This window comes from Ceratotherium simum, chromosome 1 (genome assembly GCF_057802395.1).
Source record: "Ceratotherium simum simum isolate JZ-2026a chromosome 1, ASM5780239v1, whole genome shotgun sequence".
In the NCBI taxonomy this organism is placed as follows: Eukaryota; Metazoa; Chordata; class Mammalia; order Perissodactyla; family Rhinocerotidae; genus Ceratotherium; species Ceratotherium simum.
This window is the reverse complement of record NC_141900.1, coordinates 45,340,661-45,360,951: the sequence shown is the minus strand read 5'-3', so window position 1 is coordinate 45,360,951 and position 20,291 is coordinate 45,340,661. Positions and strand designations below refer to the sequence as shown.

Here is a 20,291-nt window from a genome sequence, read left to right as displayed (position 1 = left end):
AAAGGATCTGGAAAAAAAGAGCTTACTCTAAGACTTCAATAATCAAGAAAATTGGTACTGGCATAAGAATAAATACATAGCTTAACAGAATAGAATACAAAGTCAGAAATAGACCCACATTTAAAAAATCAATTGATTTTTAACAGTGGTACCAAAGCAACTTAATGTGGACAGGCAAGTATTTTCAACAAATGGTTCTGGAAAACCAAAAACCCAGATGGCATAACAAACAAACGTTCCTTAACTCTACCTGACACCACAAACAAAAATTAATTTGAGATGGATCACATATCTCAATATAAAAGTTAAAATTATAAAGCTTCTAGAAGAAAATAAGAAGATAATCTTTGTGACCTGGACCTAGGCAAAGAATTCTTAAATAGGAAACAAAAGCAATAATCATAAAAGAAAAAGTTGCTAAATTGGACTTCAGCAAAATTAGTAACTTCTGCTCTTTAAATGACACCATTAAGAAAATGAATAGGCAAGCAACAGAAAAGACTATGTTTAAAAAACATATATTTGTAAAAATACCTACATCCAGAATATACTAAAAACTCCTGTAACTCAATACTAAACATACAACCCAATTTTTTAAAAAACAGGCAAAAGAATTAGTTCACAAAGGAAGATATACAAATAAGCTAATGAGCGCATGAAAATGTGCTCAACATCATTATACATCACGGTAAAGGCAAATTAAAATCAGAGTGAGAGTCTCTCATATACCCATTAAAATGACTGACATCAAATAAAAACTAAACATGCCATTGATATGAAATTCTACAAGAAGCAAAACTAACTATAGTGGAAAAAACTAGAAAAGCAGTTGCCTTTGAAAGAAGGTCTGACTGGGAAAGAGCACAGCTTTTTGGGAGTGACGAAAATATTCTATTTCTGGATAGAAACTGGCGATACACGAGCACATGCTTTTCTTAAAATTCACCAATTTATTCACTTAACATTTATGCATTTCATTGTATGTAACTTTTACAACACATACACACATACAAACCCAAACAACTACTGAACTTAGTGGATTTACTTTTTGCAGTGGTTTGGGTTGGCAATTCTGAAACTACTTCCTGTATACTCTAAGCTTGAGCAAACAGGTAAATATATTGCCCTGAAACCTAAAAGTTAGAGAACTATTAGACAAGACAATTTATAAATACGTTTTAACAAATAAATGGAAACAATATTTCCATGAAACTATTTCAGCTTGTTCATCATTACTTCAGAATTTACAACTTTAGGAAAGTTGAACTATTGTTTCTCTCTGTAGTTTAGAGTCTGGATTTAAAAATACTAAAACAAAGCACATATGATTAGGTTTCTATTTAGGTACAGCCATTTTCTTACTTGACTTAATTTTTTGTTGTCTACCTCCAAATTACTAAGATTGTACTTCATCAAAATATCTATTTTAAAAAACATATCATCAAGGATGATATAAAACTTTAAATAGTTGTAATATTTGCTCTTTTTTTCCTACTTACCTTTGATAAAAAGGATAGAAAAACATCTTTGTTAATCAATGCTCAGGCTGATTCTTTATACATTCTAGCATTATTCATATATTAAATACTGGCATTCTGATAGAGTTTTACTTCTGGTATTAAGCTGATTCAATTAAGTGGCTTTTTTAAGTTAATGCAATTAAATGACCAGGTTTTCAAAAATAATAAGTCAAACTTTCAAAACTAAAGGAGTCCTCATAAGGTAATTTCTTTTTTAAAGGTATCAAAAACCTTAAACATCAACTGTGTGCTACACAAAATGGAAATTTATTAATATTTTCTTAAAATAGGGACATCATTATGTTAAACACCCAAGAATGTGGCAGAAATAAGTGTTCATAATTTTATTGAATTTTAATTTTACTTAAGTATTAGATGATGTCATTGACAATCATACCAGAATTTCCTTGAAAAGTAGTTGTTTCTATAATAGCTATAAAAAATAAAGTATATGTAAAAAAGAAAAAGAATAGTTAACAAAACTAAGAACACAAAGTTTGAGAGAGGTCATAATTATATTCCTTTGTTTAAATTTTCAAATAATTCCTAATGCTTCCTCAAAGTGGATTAAGAACGTTAGACTTTTCTTCCCTTTGGATGTGAACCCTGATAAAAGAGTTAGGCAGCATACGTCTTCAGGCTACGAGTTATAGGAAGTCCATTATGTCTTCTAAGACATCTTGATATGATACTTTATCTTTGCCTTTTATATTAAATTTAACATAAAAATTAGGAAGATTTAATATCTTGCCAATGATTCCTTAATGCAACTTCCTATGAAGTGTATAAGCCACTAACTACCACGGGGGGCTCTTGGAGCAAGAGTGACTTGGAGCAAGAACACAGAGCTATAAGGAGAAGTAAAACAGACCTTGCCCTCAAGGTGGTTATACTTTCAAGGGAGAAAAGCCAAGTTAAACATATACCAGAGATAACAGCAGCCAAACTCAAAGAAAGAGGTATATCACACAGGCTGTCACGGTGACATGAGAGGACACATTTTACCATACATAACTGAAAGAAATATTAGAAATCCAAGCTTTGGAAACAATCCAACCTCCATACTAGTTAGAACAGAAAAGATAATTAAAAATTAAAAATCTGAATAATCAAAGAGATTAACACTTGAAATAAAAATCTGATAAATATGAATTCTTGCTGGTATACCTAATAACTTAGGATTCAATCAAATTTAGTTTTGGAGGAAGCACTCAGAAGTCACATGTTTAAAATGTGAAATAAATAAAAGTGCTAACAACATTGTTAAGAGACCAAACAGACATCCTAATCTTACAACCAAAATAGTTCAATACCTATGTAAGTCGTCATATATTCAAATGAGGAGGAGAATACAGCAAGTATTTAATAGTGTGGACATAGCTATAAAAGTAAAATAGCTTCACAGATCATTTCCTACCCTCAATGTTTCTGAGTAAGGGCCACAACACTGAGTTTACACAGTTAAGACAAAATTTGAGGTCTAAAAGTTTGGTCTTATTCCTAATTTGAAGGCTTGATAAAGACTTATAGAGAAAAAAGGCCCACCTACCTCTAAAATCTATCTTTTGAAAATCAAATATGTTGAAGGAGAGGAAATCACTTCATTTCTACTTTTACATAGATGCATCAACTAATCTCAAATCTATGGTTCCTATTTCCCTACCTAAGAGAAAAAAATTTCATCCACCATTCTTAAAAGCGTAAAAGCAATCCTCCCTTATTAAGCTTTTTAAACATCTTCATCAAATACTTATATTTAGTGACCAATTTGTTCTAGGAATAAATTATAATAGTAAAAGTTTTCTATTAATTCAGCGAAGAACAATGTCATTACTTATGTAGTCATTCATTTAGTAAGCATTTACTGAGTATTAAATGTGCCAGGAACTACAGAAACAAAAACAAATAAGATATCACTAAGTGGGCCCATAATTACGTCCAACAAAAAACATTCATCACAAGAGATAATTACCTAAAAAGACCTCACAATTCCAAGACAGTTTTAATTTGGGCTTTAGCATTTAATTGTACTAAATAACATAAATAAATATATTTTTACGGGCTGGCCCCGTGGCTTAGTGGTTAAGTGTGTGCCCTCCGCTACTGGCGGCCAGGGTTCGGATCCCGGGCGCGCACTGACACACCGCTTCTCCGGCCATGCTGAGGCCGCATCCCACATACAGCAACTAGAAGGATGTGCAACTACGACATACAACTATCTACTGGGGCTTTGGGGGAAGAAAAAAAAGGAGGAGGATTGGCAATAGATGTTAGCTCAGAGCCAGTCTTCCTCAGCAAAAAGAGGAGGATTAGCATGGATGTTAGCTCAGGGCTGATGTTCCTCACAAAAAAAAAAAAAAAAAAAAAGAAATATATTTTTAATTGGAAACCTCCCAGGTAATTTTTGATTAAATTTAAAAAGTAGATGGCAAAAAAGAAAGTACTATTTAAAAAAAAAATGCTTAAGATACTGTAAACCATCTTTCTCTTTACAATCTTGATAATTTTCGTATTTCCCATGTCTAGTGGAAATAGTTCAGTCTAATCATTTTAGAGAACATGTTTCAACAAATTCAAATTTTTTGTCCTCCACATTCTAGAAATAATTATATACAAAAACGGGACACGCACATTCTCTGAAAGGTAAAAAATAAGCATTTATTAGTACTGGAACATACTGACCAATTGGAAGTCTTAATTCAGAGCTCACATATATGTATCCTTTGAATTACTAAATAATACCACTGCCCTACTATTCTATACAGAAAAGAATTTACTATCACTTAGCAATTATTCACCAAGTCCCTAATGGATCACAGTATGATTATGATCACATACAATAGAGGGAAAAACTGAGACACAGAAATGCTAAATAATTTTGCAAAGACCTGAGAAAAACTTAAGAGGCGAAACAGAAAACAACAGTTGGAACCTACTATTGCAGTTAACTGATAAATTAAACGCAATTTCCCAATGATATTAAAAAATAATACGTGTAAATTCATATATACAAATAACTGAAAAAGCAAGGAAAATAATTAAGAAGGAATTCTGTATACAGCCTGAATTACATAGAGAAGTGTGGTTTCAAAATCAAAGCTGCTAAACAGCAGGTTCTGCTGAGTCATGTACATTAGTTCAAAGGAATTTGAGAAAATAAATACAGTATATTCAGTAAAAGATGATTAATTAAATCATGACCCAAGAAATTTAATTTTATAAGAGAACCTAATAGACATACATAATAAGTATAATATATCTCTGACCAAGCACTGAAATATATCTTTAGGGAAAATAAAGTCTAATTTAAAATGTCTTAAAATTAAAGTTAAAAAAAAATAGCATGTGTACATAATATTTAAGATGCAACTTAATCATAAAAGTAGGGGAGGGGATTTACAAACAATAATGGTGCCAATTACAAAATAAAAGAGATGTTACGGGAAATGGCAGATATTAGCTTATAAGATTACCTTTTTAAACACATGAAATTCTGTATAAAATAAATTCTTCTTTAATCCAAGAGCAATAGTGCTTAAACTGAATGTATATATATTTTTTAATAGAACAATCACATTATAACCACAAAACACTTTATGGCATTGCTTTATAGCCAGTTTATTTTGTCCTCAAAAACATTAATATATAATATTTATAAAACGCTTAATCCCTTCTTCATTACCTCTTTAAAACCTTTGCAGAAAATCTGTGATGTTATCTTCTTAAAAAGGCAAAACCAAGGAAGAAGACTTTGTATAGCCATCATTTCTAGAGTAACAAAAATATCTTTACCTTCCAGAAGACTTTCACAAAATCCCACACACTGGCATGTTACAATAATGCAATTAGGAATGAAAATTTTATAACAGAAACTAATTAAATAAATGAAAGGCTAATATTATTCAAAAATCTTATCAAGAATTGAAGAAAGATGGCACCTGTTTTTTAAAGACAACTAAAATACGATGTGTTGGAGACACTCTTGTTATAAAGCGGTTTTTAAAATAAAAATTGTATTTCCTAGGTTCTTTCATTCAAATGCATGAATATATAAATAAAAATCTGGTAAAAACGTATAGGTCCTAAAGCAAAGAGGCCTGAATCAATCTACTATCTTAGAGAAAACAAATAAGAGGGTAGATATTTACACATGTTCCTATAATCAAAAAGGGAATAACCAGCTAAGTTTTTAACTATTGTTTCAAATTGATCATGCCCCACAATGCCACCCTCAACTTTAAGGGAATTTCCTCTATATTGAATTTTTGTTCATTATGTAAGATTGTCTTTATGGATTTTTTCTTTTTGTTTTTTTATTTTTGTTGTGTTAAGTACTCCATTATGTTATGTTTATGCTTGGGATTTCTTTTTTTACATAACTCAAGAAAATTTTATTGCAGTCAGAATTATTCATAGCTATCTTCTGATACTGGAACTATTTTACCCTAAATTTAAATGAGTTTAACCTACAGGAGAGCGCTCATGACATTCTACACAAACTACTTCAAAAAACGCTGGCCAAATATTATAGACTTTCTTAACTTTGTTGAAGCACTTTGTATTTCTTCACTGGAATTTTTATCTTCTCCTTATCTTCTTCAATGATGGCATAAAAAACTCAAAATTTAAAACTGTATGCCTTTATTTGAGGAATTGAACAAATAGAAATTATATTTTTAATGACAAATGACATCATTTAGAAGCAAATGTTTAAAATTATATAACAGTATTAATATATATTTTATCAATTTATTCTTTTTGAAACATTTAATTTCTGTGCCCTCAGTTAATTTAATAGGACTTTATCAAAAGACGATTTTTGAAAGAAATCAGAAAGGGTTCCCTTAACATACTAAAAGATTCTTTATGTCACCGTCCTTTGAAAGAATGATATCTCTTTTAAATGAGGTCTCCTTTTGTTCACCCACCCACTCCTCCATCTCACCCAGGGCTTTGAGCAATTTCTTCATCTCAGCAAAGAGGCAAATGGCTAAAATTAGCAGTGTCTGGACCCTCAGGAATAGCCACTGTGCAACATCAGCTGAGATTCCTGGTTAGCATTATGTCTGATAAAAAAAAAAAAAAAAAGAAAAGTACCAAAACAAAACAAAGAAACAAAGAAGAAAACAAACAAAAAACAAACCAAAAAAATCTATCTAGGCCATCTTTTCACCTTTCTTTATTTCATAAGAGAGAAGCATTTAACACATTTGTTTTGATAAATGGTAAGGAAGTGCTAATGAAGCTCTTGTGCATGAAAAGTATCTGTCTTATTACTGCTAATAAACTTCAACTTTTATAATATGCCAGCAGAGATTAGTAATTTTATTGTTTTATGAGATAAAACATGATAATCTTAGTACAAAGAGTTTAGATCAAATTATTTTTGTGGCCTCTATCTACAGAGGATTGTCAACGTCTCTTGCCAAGAGAAAATTAAATCTCTTGTGTTCAAAATCCAGATTAGCACTCTTAATTACAGCCAAATCCAGAGAATAACCATGTGTGGCAGGTTAATAAGTGGATGAAATCTGTTTCTGAATTACTGCTTCTGCTAAAAAAGATTTTGAGAAAGGTCCTATACTGTGATTTTTTTTTTCCCCATTATATCTGTGATAAGAAAATGATGAAGATGGAACTTCAATCCCCTAAAGACAAGGTCTTGGCATCCAATTTACCTGACAAGATTTTCATTGTCTCCAGTTCCCTTGCAAGTTGCACATTCAGTTCGTAAATCTTCAGCCTTGGGCTTCTTTTGTAACACAGACTGCCTTTGTCTTCTCTCTCTAGGAACTCTTTCCTGCCATATAAGGGAAAACAAAACAAAACATAAAATGAGGATATGAGGAAAACAGAAATAATTTTAATCAAGAAAGTTTCTCAAAGTTTAGACTGTGTAAAAAATGCTTAACTTATTCCAACCTCATGTTTTTCTTCCTCAGGAATGAAGCTTCGTTTTCGTCCTCTGGTTCTCTAAAAAAAAAAAAAAAAAAAAATCTACAAAATATCTAATGTTTAATTAATAATAAAAATACATTTTCTCTGTTAAATGTTACTGCTTAAGTTAAGCACTTGGAAAATTAGTATTTCTAATTAACGCTATATTGCTTTATTGCACTTTGTTACAATTTATGTCACATAAAATAAAAACATGACAAATTAAATACATTTTACAGTGCTTTACTTTTAAATAACACAATTACCTGATAGAAAAAAGAAGTTCTCCAAAATCGGTTTGAAAGATTTTTTCAACACTGCATACACAATTATGATTCACACAGAGCATTTAAATTTTCATAACTTATCATGCATGACTTCCGCAGCTGAAATGCTAAACCTGTACTCATACTACATCTGTTGTATGCCCGTGTGTGTGCAAAAATATTTGAGTAACATAAAGAAACAACCAATTTTTAAAAGCCATAAAAAAATTGGGAGGAAAAGATCTCAGATGTCCCCAAATCCTGGTTGAAATAAAACTAACTAAAACATGATACAAATGACTTATTTTAAAATTATTTAGTTAAGATTTACATCCTGTATTTCACAACACATCTACCATTTGAAAGACAACATCCAAACATTTAAAAGTAATATAAGTACAATAGTATTTGCAGCCAAGATGTTAAAAATCTCCACCCACACAGCACAGCCTTTATAGACTTAAAATCCCCATGTGCATGCCACTGCTCTTTAGAGATTGGAAAAGAAAGGAGGCATCACTTTCATAAATTACTTTGTCTGACTGTTGATGTCAAGGAACATTCCCAAGTTAGAGTAGGTACTAAATAATTCTATACAGAATTGCTGTCCAATATAAATACATCCAGGTTTTCCTAAATTACTGTCATTTCAATTCTTCATAATACCGAGTCCTTTGCTATTTAATAACATGGCTAACCGCATAGTTTAATCTTCATCTACATAACCAAGAGTTGACTAAAGTAGTCATTCAAAAGAAGTAAATTTATAGACTATGTATTCATTTACATTTGTACTGCCAATCAGTATGTTTTAATTACAATATGGAAAGAATCAGGAAGAAGTAAGACTGTATCCAGGAAAAGGCTTTAAATGGAGGCACTACATCTATTCTTAACTCCAAAGAACAGTACTGAGCCTTGCTTCTCAAAATACCCATCATGGCTTATAAGTACTGGCATCCCCTGGGAGTTTGTTAAAAATGTAGAAGCTCATGCTCATCACAATACACTGAATTAGAATCTGCCTTTTAACAAGATCCCCAAATAAGTCATATACACATTAAAATATGAGGCCATCAGTTGACAACATTTATACAAGTTCTAAGCTCTTTCTATACTCATCTTTCCCTTCTGTGACGCTCTTGTCCTTTATGCTTCAATTTCTGTCCATTAACACAACTCATCCCCACGCTGGTCATATTCCTCTATCTAGACCCAATTAAACTTAATACAATATGTATTACATTAAGGCTCAAGAAATTTGTTTAATGAAATAATAAGTGGTTAGACTGAAACTCATAAATGATGACACTAGATAATACAAATAACAAAACCACTGACAAAAAGAGTAAATTACTGTTCCCTTCTCAAGTAATCTATTTTTCAATTTGCATAATTTATGTATACAGGGTATTTCAATAAGGTGATCAGAATTAAAGGGAAAATATTCACATTACTCATTTTAGTTCTATAAACACCTAAGAATGTTCAAAAGGCCTTCACCCATTTCCATATTTCTCTTCATTCAACCATCTTTTAGGTAATGAAGTAGCAAATGAATCATCTAGTTTTTGAATTATCTAAGCATTGAATTAATTTTTGAAGTATATATACATGAAGGCTCCAAGTTTATGTTTTCAATTCTTTTGAAGACATACAATTATTTACCATTTTGGATTAATAATTTAAATCTTCAAACATCTGGTATGATTTCAATTGGAAGTTTTTCATACTCAAACTGCACTTAGCATCATAAGGCATAATGCCAATTAGTGATCCTATCACAAATGGCATAGTTACATTTCTCTATATTTATAAATTCCTTCTTATATAACTATGTATATATTTTATTAAAGTGCTATTTTTAAAATAAGTGTATTTATAACTATCTAAACACTCATTTTAAATTAAGTACATTTATTACTAAATGGTAATCATTGATGTATTCCTGTAGTAATTTTAAATAACTCAACATAAACAATTTCCAGCCAAAAAAACAGAGTTGTTACAAGCAATATGAAATTATAGCATCTTTTTTTTTAAATTTTATTTATTTTATTTTTTTCCCCCAAAGCCCCAGTAGATAGTTGTACATCATAGTTGCACATCCTTCTAGTTGCTGTATGTGGGACGCGGCCTCAGCATGGCCGGAGAAGCGGTGCGTCAGTGCACGCCTGGGATCCGAACCTGGGTTAAGTGCGGAGAGCGCGCACTTAACCACTAAGCCACGGGGCCGGCCCAGAAATTATAGCATCTTAAAGCTCTGAAAAAGCAGTCCAGGGAAGTGACTTGATGATCACACAGCTGATAACTGACAGAGTTTGTAAAACTCAAACCCAGGTATCTCAACTCTCATTTCGGTGATTTTTCTTGTATGCCAAATCCAAAACTAATAATTTAATTCCAAGTAGAGATGAGCAAAATTATCATGAGAAAGCTAATCTCTTATTCTCACTTGAATACTTAAATAAACTATAACACTGTGATGCATAAATGAAAAATTCTTATATTTCAAAACAAGCAAACTAGAGAATTAAACTCAATGGAAAGGAAACCTCAATACCTCGAACTGACACTATATTCTACCCAATTTGGTGACCTGTACGGTACAATGACTAACACGATCCATTACCAAAGTAAATTATAGCAAGCTTCTTTAGCATTTATCACACCACTAATATTTCCAAAGAAAAAAATATAAGAGGATTTAATACAAACAACTCTTCACAATACCAAGTCCTTCAACCAAGAAAATGCTAAGAGCTGTGGGCTTTTTTCTAGTTTGAATGAAGTGGCAGCAACTGTAACCATGACAACATAACTGCCTATGATCACAATAGACAAGATATCCTAAACATGGTAACCCTGAATGAATCAGAAAATGTAAGGGGAGTTAAAAAGAGGGAGAAATGATGCCAAAAAAAAAGAAAAACAAAAACATGTTTGGCTCATTCAACAAATTTCAGTTTTCAAAGAGCTTGCCCCATCTTAGATGTACAGAAGTATTCATAACCAGGTGCTCATTTCATGATATACACTGAGGCTGACACTATTTTAGAAACAAAATAAATAAAGCAGCAGGGTGAAAACAGCATGTGGAAGAAGGAATAATTTTATTTAACAAGTATGTGCTTTAGAAGTTACAGATACATTGTCTAGAAGTTCCAAATGATCAATCGAGGGTTCAATTCCAAATTCTGCTTCCTTTTCCAATTATTAAGCTACTAAAAGTAAATGAAAGTTCGAAACTTGCTCCAGATCTTCACACATTCCTATTTTTTTCTGTTTTATTATTTTTTAAGAACTTTATTTGCCTAAGAAACAATGACGATCCAAGCTGCTTAGATCACCTGGCTCTTTATAAGTCTACTTGAAAACAGGAGGTGATAAAAGCATCACAAAGAGAGTGGTATGGTATTAGAGACAATGTATCTATAAGTTAGAAAAGAATAAAATATTTTTAGCTACCAAACATCATTTTAATAGCTTATTCATCTGAAACAAATAATTAGATGTTTCAATAACTTCACTCATTTGGACTAGAAAACATGTAACAAATTTTAATTAATTCTTTAGAGCTGGGGTTATTTTAATTTACCATTAAGGCAGATGCATGACGATTTTTCCAAGGTTAAATGATTCATTTACAAATGAACTAAATTTAAAACTAAAAGACAGTGCCTCAACATCTTTGATATCACTAAGCTGAGTTTCACATATTCATCTGTGCACTGTTTTCTCTAAATTTAACACTTACCTTTTTGATGACAAATCAACATTTACACAAATGACAAATAATAAATAAGCCATGTGGTTAGCTGAAATGTAGGGAATGCCTCCCTATGTAATTTATATATAAAAAGAGAATGCTTATTTATGAGCAAAATTCCAAATTTAATATTAATTAGGATAATTAAGTCAAACCTTGAAAACCTCTGTCAAGCTAAATATCTTCAGATTTATGGAGGAATAAATGTCAGCAGCTGTCTGACAGGTGTTCAAAATGCTTCAATGTAAAGTTTATATATATTTCCCCTAACAAAATAAGTATTTGTTTTCCAATTATAAAACAATATACTGAAAACAATCATATATTAAAGCTGATAAAATATTCAAAAGAAAATTGTATATGTAAACAATGTATGAACAAAGTGTCTGCCATTGTTTCTGCTGGCTATCAGCATACAACAGATGGAATGGTGATCACCAAAAACGAGTGTTTTTCCTTCTCGTCAACTGGCTATGGGGTTTATTTTTATCTAATTTAATTTATATTAACAGGGTTAGGAAAATACATGGAAGAATAAAAAGAAAATCATGACCAATTTGGCTAACACTATAAACTAAAATAACCACAAGCCTAAAACATAAAAAATATACATTTTACACAATAAATAAGCGTTCCTATAAAACTCTTCTCACAGATAATGGTATGTTCAAAATACGTAAAATCCTGAAGCTCTGCCTATTCCTAATTCTCTTTATTTCATACTCCTGGAAATAAATGAAAATGATAGATTTTCGATAGACAAAAAGCACAGCAGGCACCTTTGGGTTCTGAATAAGATTACTTGAGCTGAGCACACCCACAGTATCTCTTCCACGTGAGCCAAAGTGACTTAATTATGGTCCAGCTCACCACAGAAATTTCTGCCAAGGTTTCTTCTAAGGATATATGACAGTCAGAGGTTATATAATCTGTTTAGTACCTCAGAAGTCATCATGAGTCTGATAATAGACTCAATAATAACTCTGATACCTTCAGCCCCCATATATAACTCTTTCTTCCCAGAGCTGTAATAATTTAATTAAAAGTTAGTATAAAGATAACAAGTCAATTAAGATAGGGAAACAATGTATAGTAACTTTTAGTCATTCCAATAGGGCTGAATCCAAATGTTTCTATATTTCCATTAAACTAGCATAAAAAATTATACGTATATATGTAAAACATATTCCAGATTTTCAAATTCTGAGGACTTAAGCTCTAACTCTGCTAAAAAGGATACTACTTTGCATATGTGTAAAACTAGTTTAAAAACAAACATAATCAAAGTAGACTCTAGGATATTTGATTATCTCTCAAATGAAGACTGCCACTTGGAACAGGCTATTGATTTAGAGTTAAGTAAGATGAAAAACAGATTAACCATGCATTTAAGTCTATTTCCAAAATAATGATCTATAAGAAAAGGTACATCCTGAAAAACAATATGGTTTCAGTCAAAGCTGCTAAAAAGTACTTTGACTTTTTATTCCATTTATTTTCCAAAAAAGGAGATATATAAAACAAAATAAAAATGTATGAGATAGGAAGAAAGACCTGACAACTTCAAAGAGAGTAGAAGATGATGCATGTGTGTAAAAGACTATGGAGAGATAGGTCCCAACAAGTCCTCTGGCACCTGGATAAAAGATGAAAAGTCACTAGATGACACAGAGTGTAAAGAAAACGAAAGAAAATGTGAAACCTTTCAAGTTACATTAAAGTTATTAGAAAATATGCCATAAAGTACAAACGTCAATTTTAAAGTAACTTCAAAAGAGACATGGGTAAGCTAATTTATATTTTCTTCAAAAGCAATTTCTTTGCCTAAAAGCAAGTGAAAAGTTTTCACATAAAATATAATGCAAAGAAAATGTCTAAATAATAAGGTACTTAAACAGAAGTATCCCAGGCTGCCTTTACAGTAATTCTATAGTTTCACCAATGAAATATGATTAATATACAAGGAGAAAGGGACCAATTCCCTTCCTAACAATAAAGGGCTAGAAAAAAGGCTCTTCCCAAGTACACTGGCTTCAAATGCACAGCCATAGTGGAAGATGGCAAGAACTCATTTGTGATTTACTCACTAAGCACTTACTGTGAACCAAACCCTGTGGTACTGCACATATAGTGGTGAACAGGATAGCTCCTGTCCACTTGGAGTTCAACTCCAAGAGTCTACGGATACCAAACAAATAATTACATGAATAATTATTTATAAATATGGTAAGTGCAACTAAAGTGAAGCATAAAAATAAAATCATACACTGCTCAGATCTTTCAAAACCTCACTCACCTACAATCAAAATTGTTCTTAAATTTAAGAGTGAGTCATATTTCTAATACCCTTAATATAATGATATAAAACTCTACATTCATCTTAAAGATGGGTATAGAGAAAATGCCTAAAAAATTAAAAAAAAAAATTCTAAAGGAACACATTTAAGTGTGATGCTGGCAATCCTCAGGCAGGAATGGAAAAAGAAAGTTCAGATTAGCAAGAGGATAAAAGAATCAAGGATGGTAGCAAAAGCACTACTAAAAAGATTAAACATAGGATCCAGACAAGATACTGGAATTCTAAGTGAAGGATGGAGGGACCTGGCTAACTAGGCTGCTGATTAACTGTGAGAATAAAGATGGCTATTGGACTAGAAATGTAAAGAAGGACCCATAACATGCAAAGGTCAAAGGAATTTGGATTTAATTATAGTTACTTCACACACATCTTAAAATCAAATATTACTTCATATAATCCTTTCTCTCTACCCAATGCAGAAAACCCTGCAAAACATATCCCTAATGGTCATATAGCCTCCACTATTTCAAAGAACAAGGTAGCATGTTCCAATGTAAGACAGTTCTAATTGTTGGTCCCAGGTTTTTTTTTGTTTTTTTTTGTTTTTTTGTGTGTGAGGAAGATTGTCACTCAGTTAACATCTGTGCCAATCTTCCTCTACTTTGTATGTGAGATCTCATCACAGCACGGCTTGATGAGCAGCATTATGTCTGTGACCAGGATCTGAACCCGCAAACCCCAGGCTGCTGAAGCGGAGCATGTAAACTTAACCATGGGCCACTGGGCTGGCCCTGTTGGTCCCAGTTTTACCACCTGAACTTATCCTAGCACTCAAGTAATAGAAGTTTAAATGTTTAAAGACAAATGACCAGGTCTTTATTATGTAAAAAGTCTCTGTTCACTCATCTATTAAACTAATAAACATACAAAAAACTTAATTACAATTGTGATGAGGGCAGCAAAAGAAAACAGTGCCATGGGAATAATCTTCCTATTATTCCTCAGAGTATCCTTCTAGAACTTCATCATAATATCACATTAGGTTTTGCTTTCTTGGCTAATATGTACTAAAATCAGAGATTATGGCAATAATAATAGAGAATTAATTAATGTTTTACAACAGATGTATAATCTCATTCATTTCTCATTTGTTTAAAAGTCCAACTAGAAACATCATTTTAGCACTTGTTACACAGTACAGATAACAGAGAGGAAAAAAGGGAAAAAAGCATTATTTTTTTCTTTTAAAATATCATCCTCCTTGTCACTAGCCAACAAAGAACTGCAAACCAAACCATAATGAGATACCACTCAGACCCACTAGAATGGCTATAATCAAAAGGATGACAATAATAAGTGGTGGTGAGGATGTGGAAAAACTAGAGCCCTCATACACTGCTGTTGAGAATGGCAAATCGTATAACCACTTTGGGAAACAGTTTGGCAGCTCCTCGCATGTTAAAATTCGAGTTCCCATACGATCCAGCAATTCTACTTGTAGGTATATACCCAAGATAAGTGAAAACTCATAAATATTCATAGCATCATGATTTATACAGCCAAAAAACGGAGGGAAAACCCCACAAATGTCCATCAAGCCATAGATGAACAGATAAATAAAATCTGGTATATTCATACAATGGAGTGTTATACAAAAATAAAAAGAAATGAAATATGATACATTCTATAACATGAATAAACCTCGATAATATCATGCTAAGTAAAAAAAATCCAGTCATAAAAGACCACATATTGCATTATTCTATTTATATGGAATGTCCAGAACAGGCAAATCTATAGTGACAGAAAGTAGATTAATAGTTGCCTAGGGCTTGGAGTTGGGAGAATGGGGAAGGGAGCCACTGCTAATAGGTATAGAATTTTTTTTATGGGGGAGTGATGAACGTGTTCTAAAATTGATTGTGATAATGGCTGCACAACTCTAGAAATATACTAAAAACCACTGAATTGTACAACTTTAAATGGGTGAATTGTATGGTATGTGAATTATATTTCAACAAAGCTATTAAAAAAATACCAGCCATAACTAGATTAAGAGTTAATTTTAATTGTAGCAAACTTTAAAAAATAATAAACCAATTTTCCATTACTGCTTAAATGACTAAATTTTATATTTAGATTATACCTAAATAAAGCTAAAATGCCACTTATAAAATTATTTGAACTTCTGTCATAAACATTGTAAAATCTACCTATTGACTCTACATCACTTAATGATATAAAGGATTTAAGTGAGTATGCACTACTGGAACTTTCCAAAGTATGAATGAATGTGTCATTCATTTCCAACATTGACGGCTTCAAGTAAAAATTACATAGTGTTATAAATCATTTTCCCATTCAGTTTTAAATGTCAAAAGAAATACAGAAGTCACTCTATGCATTAGTTTCTATCACTGCCGTAACAAATTATCACAATTTTAGTGGCTTAAAACAAAACAAATATATTATCTTACAGTTCTGTAGGTCAGAATTCTGGGTGTCACTGGGCTAAAATCAAGGTGATGATAGGGCTGCATTCCTTTCTGGAGGTGTTAAGGGGAGAATCAGTTTGCTTGCTTTTCCATCTTCTAGAGGCTGCCAACATTCCTTGGCTCACGGCCCCCCTCTTCCAACTTCAAAGGCAGCAATGCTGCATCTTGTTGACCCACTGTCTGTAGCCAAATCTCCCTCTTACTTACAGCCAGGAAAGGTCCTCTCCATTTAGGTATCATGTGATTAGATTGGGCCCACACGGATAATCCTAGTTAATTTTCCCATCTCAAAGTCCATAACTTTAAACCATACCTGCAAAGCCCCTTTTGCCAAGTAAGGTAACATATTCACAGGTTCTGAGTATTAGTACATGATGGACATCTTTGGGGAGCCATTATTCTGCCTATCACATTGTGGAAATCAAATGTATGCACTAGGTGAATTTATTAAAGCTATCAATCTGTAGATGGAAATGAGGCATCTAATAGCAATTGACTATTTGAAAACAAATAAAAGCAACAATTGAAAAACAAAATCCCTAAGTATGTAAGAATCACACACACTCATATGGATAATAAATAAAACACTACTTTGGGTTAAAATTCCGTAACATAAAGGTATAAAAGATTTCACTCCTTCCCTATGCTGTCAAGCGACTACCCCTCTCTGATAGGACATAGGAGGCATATTCTCTGGAGAAAAATCACCAGATAGACTTTGGACAAGGGGTTACCAGGCATAGAAAAGAAAGCAATGAGGTAGCAAACAGAAAGCCAGGAAGCTTAAATTCAATTCTGCTTTCTAACCCGTGAGACCTTTAGCCCCCTTCTCCTCACCTGTCCAGGAGTCTGGCAGTCAAAATTACATCTACCAGTTAGGAGATGAGAGAAAACTTCTATTGAATTAACGTGGAAAAAAATCTACAGATTCTGACATTTAGGGCGTTCTCAAAGAAAAAGCCCCCTGATCATAAAATCACCCCACAGAGAAAACAATGGGTATACCAGTCCCACACAATTTAATCACCTTAAAAAAAAAATATATGAGTGGACATCGAAGGATCTCCAGGCATCTGAAAGCTTCAACATGAAAGAGACGAACATGAATAGAAATAAGGAACCCAGAGGAAATACAGACAATGCAGAATACAGAAGAAAACTGAAAAGTAATTATAATTTATATCCCTAAGGGGTAAAACAAGTCATTGCAATCATGAAATAAGAACATTTGCTATTAAAAGAAAAAGGGACTTAAGCACATACACAACCAAAATCAGAAATTTAGTAAAAGGGTTGGAATTTAAAGTTGAGAAAATCTCCCCGAAAGTAAAAAAAAAAAAAAAGACAAAGAAATGGACAATATGATAGATACAAATATTAGAGAATTAATCCAGAAGGACCAAAATACAATCAGTAGAAGTTCCAGAAAAAGAGAACACAGAAAACAGAAGGATGACAATTATCAAAGAAATAATAGAAATTATTTTTCAGTACTAAAATATATCAGTTTCTAGAAAAAAAGGGCTCACTGAGCCCCCAAAAATGAATAAAAATGTACGACACTAAGGCATTGCATCATACAGTTGAAAACACTGGAAAAAGAGAAAATTCTGAGAGTTTCAAAAGAGAAAAAAACATTAGTTACAAAAGCAGAAAGCAATACTGGAAGCCAGGAGACAGTCAAGTGATGCTTTTAAAAATATATGTAGTATTATACACAGCCAAATTACTAATGAAGTATTGAAAAAAATTTTTAAATTTTCAGACATGTAAAGTCTCAAAGAATTTACCTCTCATTAACCTTTACTCTACAAGTCAGTGAAGATTTGTCCCATCAAGATAAGGGACTAAAAGAAAAAAAATTGGAATGCAAGCCACAGGAAATTCCACTTATCAAAGGTTAAAAGGAATTCCCAGGATGATGATGAAGCAAAGCCCAAGAATGACATAGAAAAGCCAATTCAGATTAGAACTGGAGGAGAGAGGGCTCCAGAATAAACTTATAAGAAAACTATATGACATGTCTGATCATATGGAAAACTGTATATTTGAAATATTTTACCAAGGAGACTTGGTCTTAACTTCAAAGAAACTAAACAAATTGAAAAAACAACAAAAGGCAAAGAAAGTTATTTTTAAAACTCTATTCATGCCTTCCTTTAAAAATAAACTGCAATGAGAATCCTCAAAATTTAATTAATTAGTGAGACAGCCTGACTGTATTCTTTTCCTCAGCATTTGCCTCACCTCTGCCTACCCAGCCTTAGAGCAGTATTAGGGTGAAAAGTATGCTCTTGTTTAAAAGTTCATAAAGTAAGAAAGCATGTTTCTATTGTTATTAAACAATATTTTCTCTTTGGGAAGTTACTATCATGAAGAAGTCAGTATGAAATTGAACAATCAAATGTTACTTTGGAAATGGAGCAAAAGGAAAATTTCAAAAAATAAAAACTTATAAACAAGTCAACCTACAGTATATACACCTGGTGGCCCACTTGTGGAATAGTATCTCCTGAAATGATTCATAAAATTTTTTTGGAAGAACAACAATGATTATAATAAAGGTAACTGCCAGAAAGAGAAAAAATAAAGGTTACTAACAAATGTGATCTTTAAAAATAAAACAAAAATAAAAACTCTGAAGCCTAATTACAAAGTATTATTACCATCTCCAGATTCCTTGAATATCAATGTGTGTATTTTAACCCTCTAATAAATAGTCTTAAGGATAAAAAATAATTTCTTAGTGAAATTTAGAATGAGACTTTTAGTTCTAGAAAAGATTGCAAATCATCTAATTTATTTTATAAATGAGAATACTAAGTGCAAATAAGGTAAATTAAAGTACTTATCCAAAGCCACATAAAGGGTTGTTGGTAGACTATGGACTAGAATTCAAATCTACCATGTGCTACTCTAGGGACTTTCCACCACACACTATGCTATATGTTTTAGTGCTATCAAAAATAATCAAGAATTTGATTTTGTACCATCTATCTTTGAAAGGGAATAATGCTACAAAGAAATTGTCCTAGAGAGGAACATATCATTACATTTTAAATGGTTACTTACTTTCTCAAACTTAATTATGAGTCATACCCATACACAAGATATTTCTAATTGAATAAATATTAAAAAACCCTAAATTATTAAGATTTGATCCAATTAACTTCTTTTAAATTTTGCCAGGTTAGTAATGCAAGAGGCTGTTGCCATCAAGATGCCTATCATAAAAGCATGTTATAACAAAGACAGCTATAGGTATTATGATACCTAAATATGGTTCAAAATTTTTACACTAAATTTTATGCCAAAGGCTCCAATGCTTTTACAAGTATCTAGCTTGCTGTTACTTTAAAAATTTCAACTTATTAATACCAAGGCTTTGGGCAATGGAAAATGACGACCTTCTCAGCCAGTAGAAAATTTTCCTACTTGTAATAGTCAACTTGTAACTTTGTTGCTCACCTCAATCTCCTGTCTTTCTCTTCCATATCATAACTATTACATTATCTGCCAGAGCGATTTAACCTTATCTCTCTTATGGACACTGTACTTTATAGTTTATATTACCAAACTTTCTATCATCATAGTTCCTTGAGGGCATAGATTATGCCTTCATTTTGGTGTTCTATTCAGCATCTATTGCCCAGTACATTATATTATTAATTGCTCAAGAGATATATGCTGAAAAAAATTAACCTGATCATGGTTCAAGAGTAGGACAAGGAGTCACAAGCAAAGACTAGACATTATGGAAAGACTAGGATTCCCACATAGCCAATTTTTACTGGATAACCTGGAGAACTATTCAACTCAGGAATAAATATGATCAAAGCACTCACACAAAATATAACTGCCTACAATTCTGACAACTGTGAAGAAAATATAACATAAGTTCATGTTTCTATACATTATAAACAAAAGTTCATCTTAAAGTACTGTCTTCCCTTTATTGGACTCTGAAGGTTTACCCAAGAGGATAAAATAAGTTAAAGATCAAAT

At 32.1% G+C, this 20,291-nt stretch overlaps 1 protein-coding gene across 6 annotated transcripts in view; it reads right to left on the bottom strand.

Annotated features, from left to right (window-relative positions):
* Positions 1-20,291, bottom strand: part of PHF14 (PHD finger protein 14) — a 187,839-nt gene that overhangs the window by 89,518 nt on the left and 78,030 nt on the right. For 5 of the 6 annotated variants that reach the window (XM_087425490.1, XM_087425554.1, XM_087425615.1 and 2 more), the window contains exons 15-16: positions 7,443-7,493; positions 7,199-7,320 (exon numbers count right to left, since the gene is read on the bottom strand). In XM_087425490.1, the coding sequence (XP_087281616.1) occupies positions 7,199-7,320; positions 7,443-7,493 (173 nt within the window). Of the gene's footprint in view, positions 1-6,144; positions 6,587-7,198; positions 7,321-7,442; positions 7,494-20,291 lie in introns of those variants that run through there. The other variant, XM_087425677.1, reaches the window with a different exon arrangement.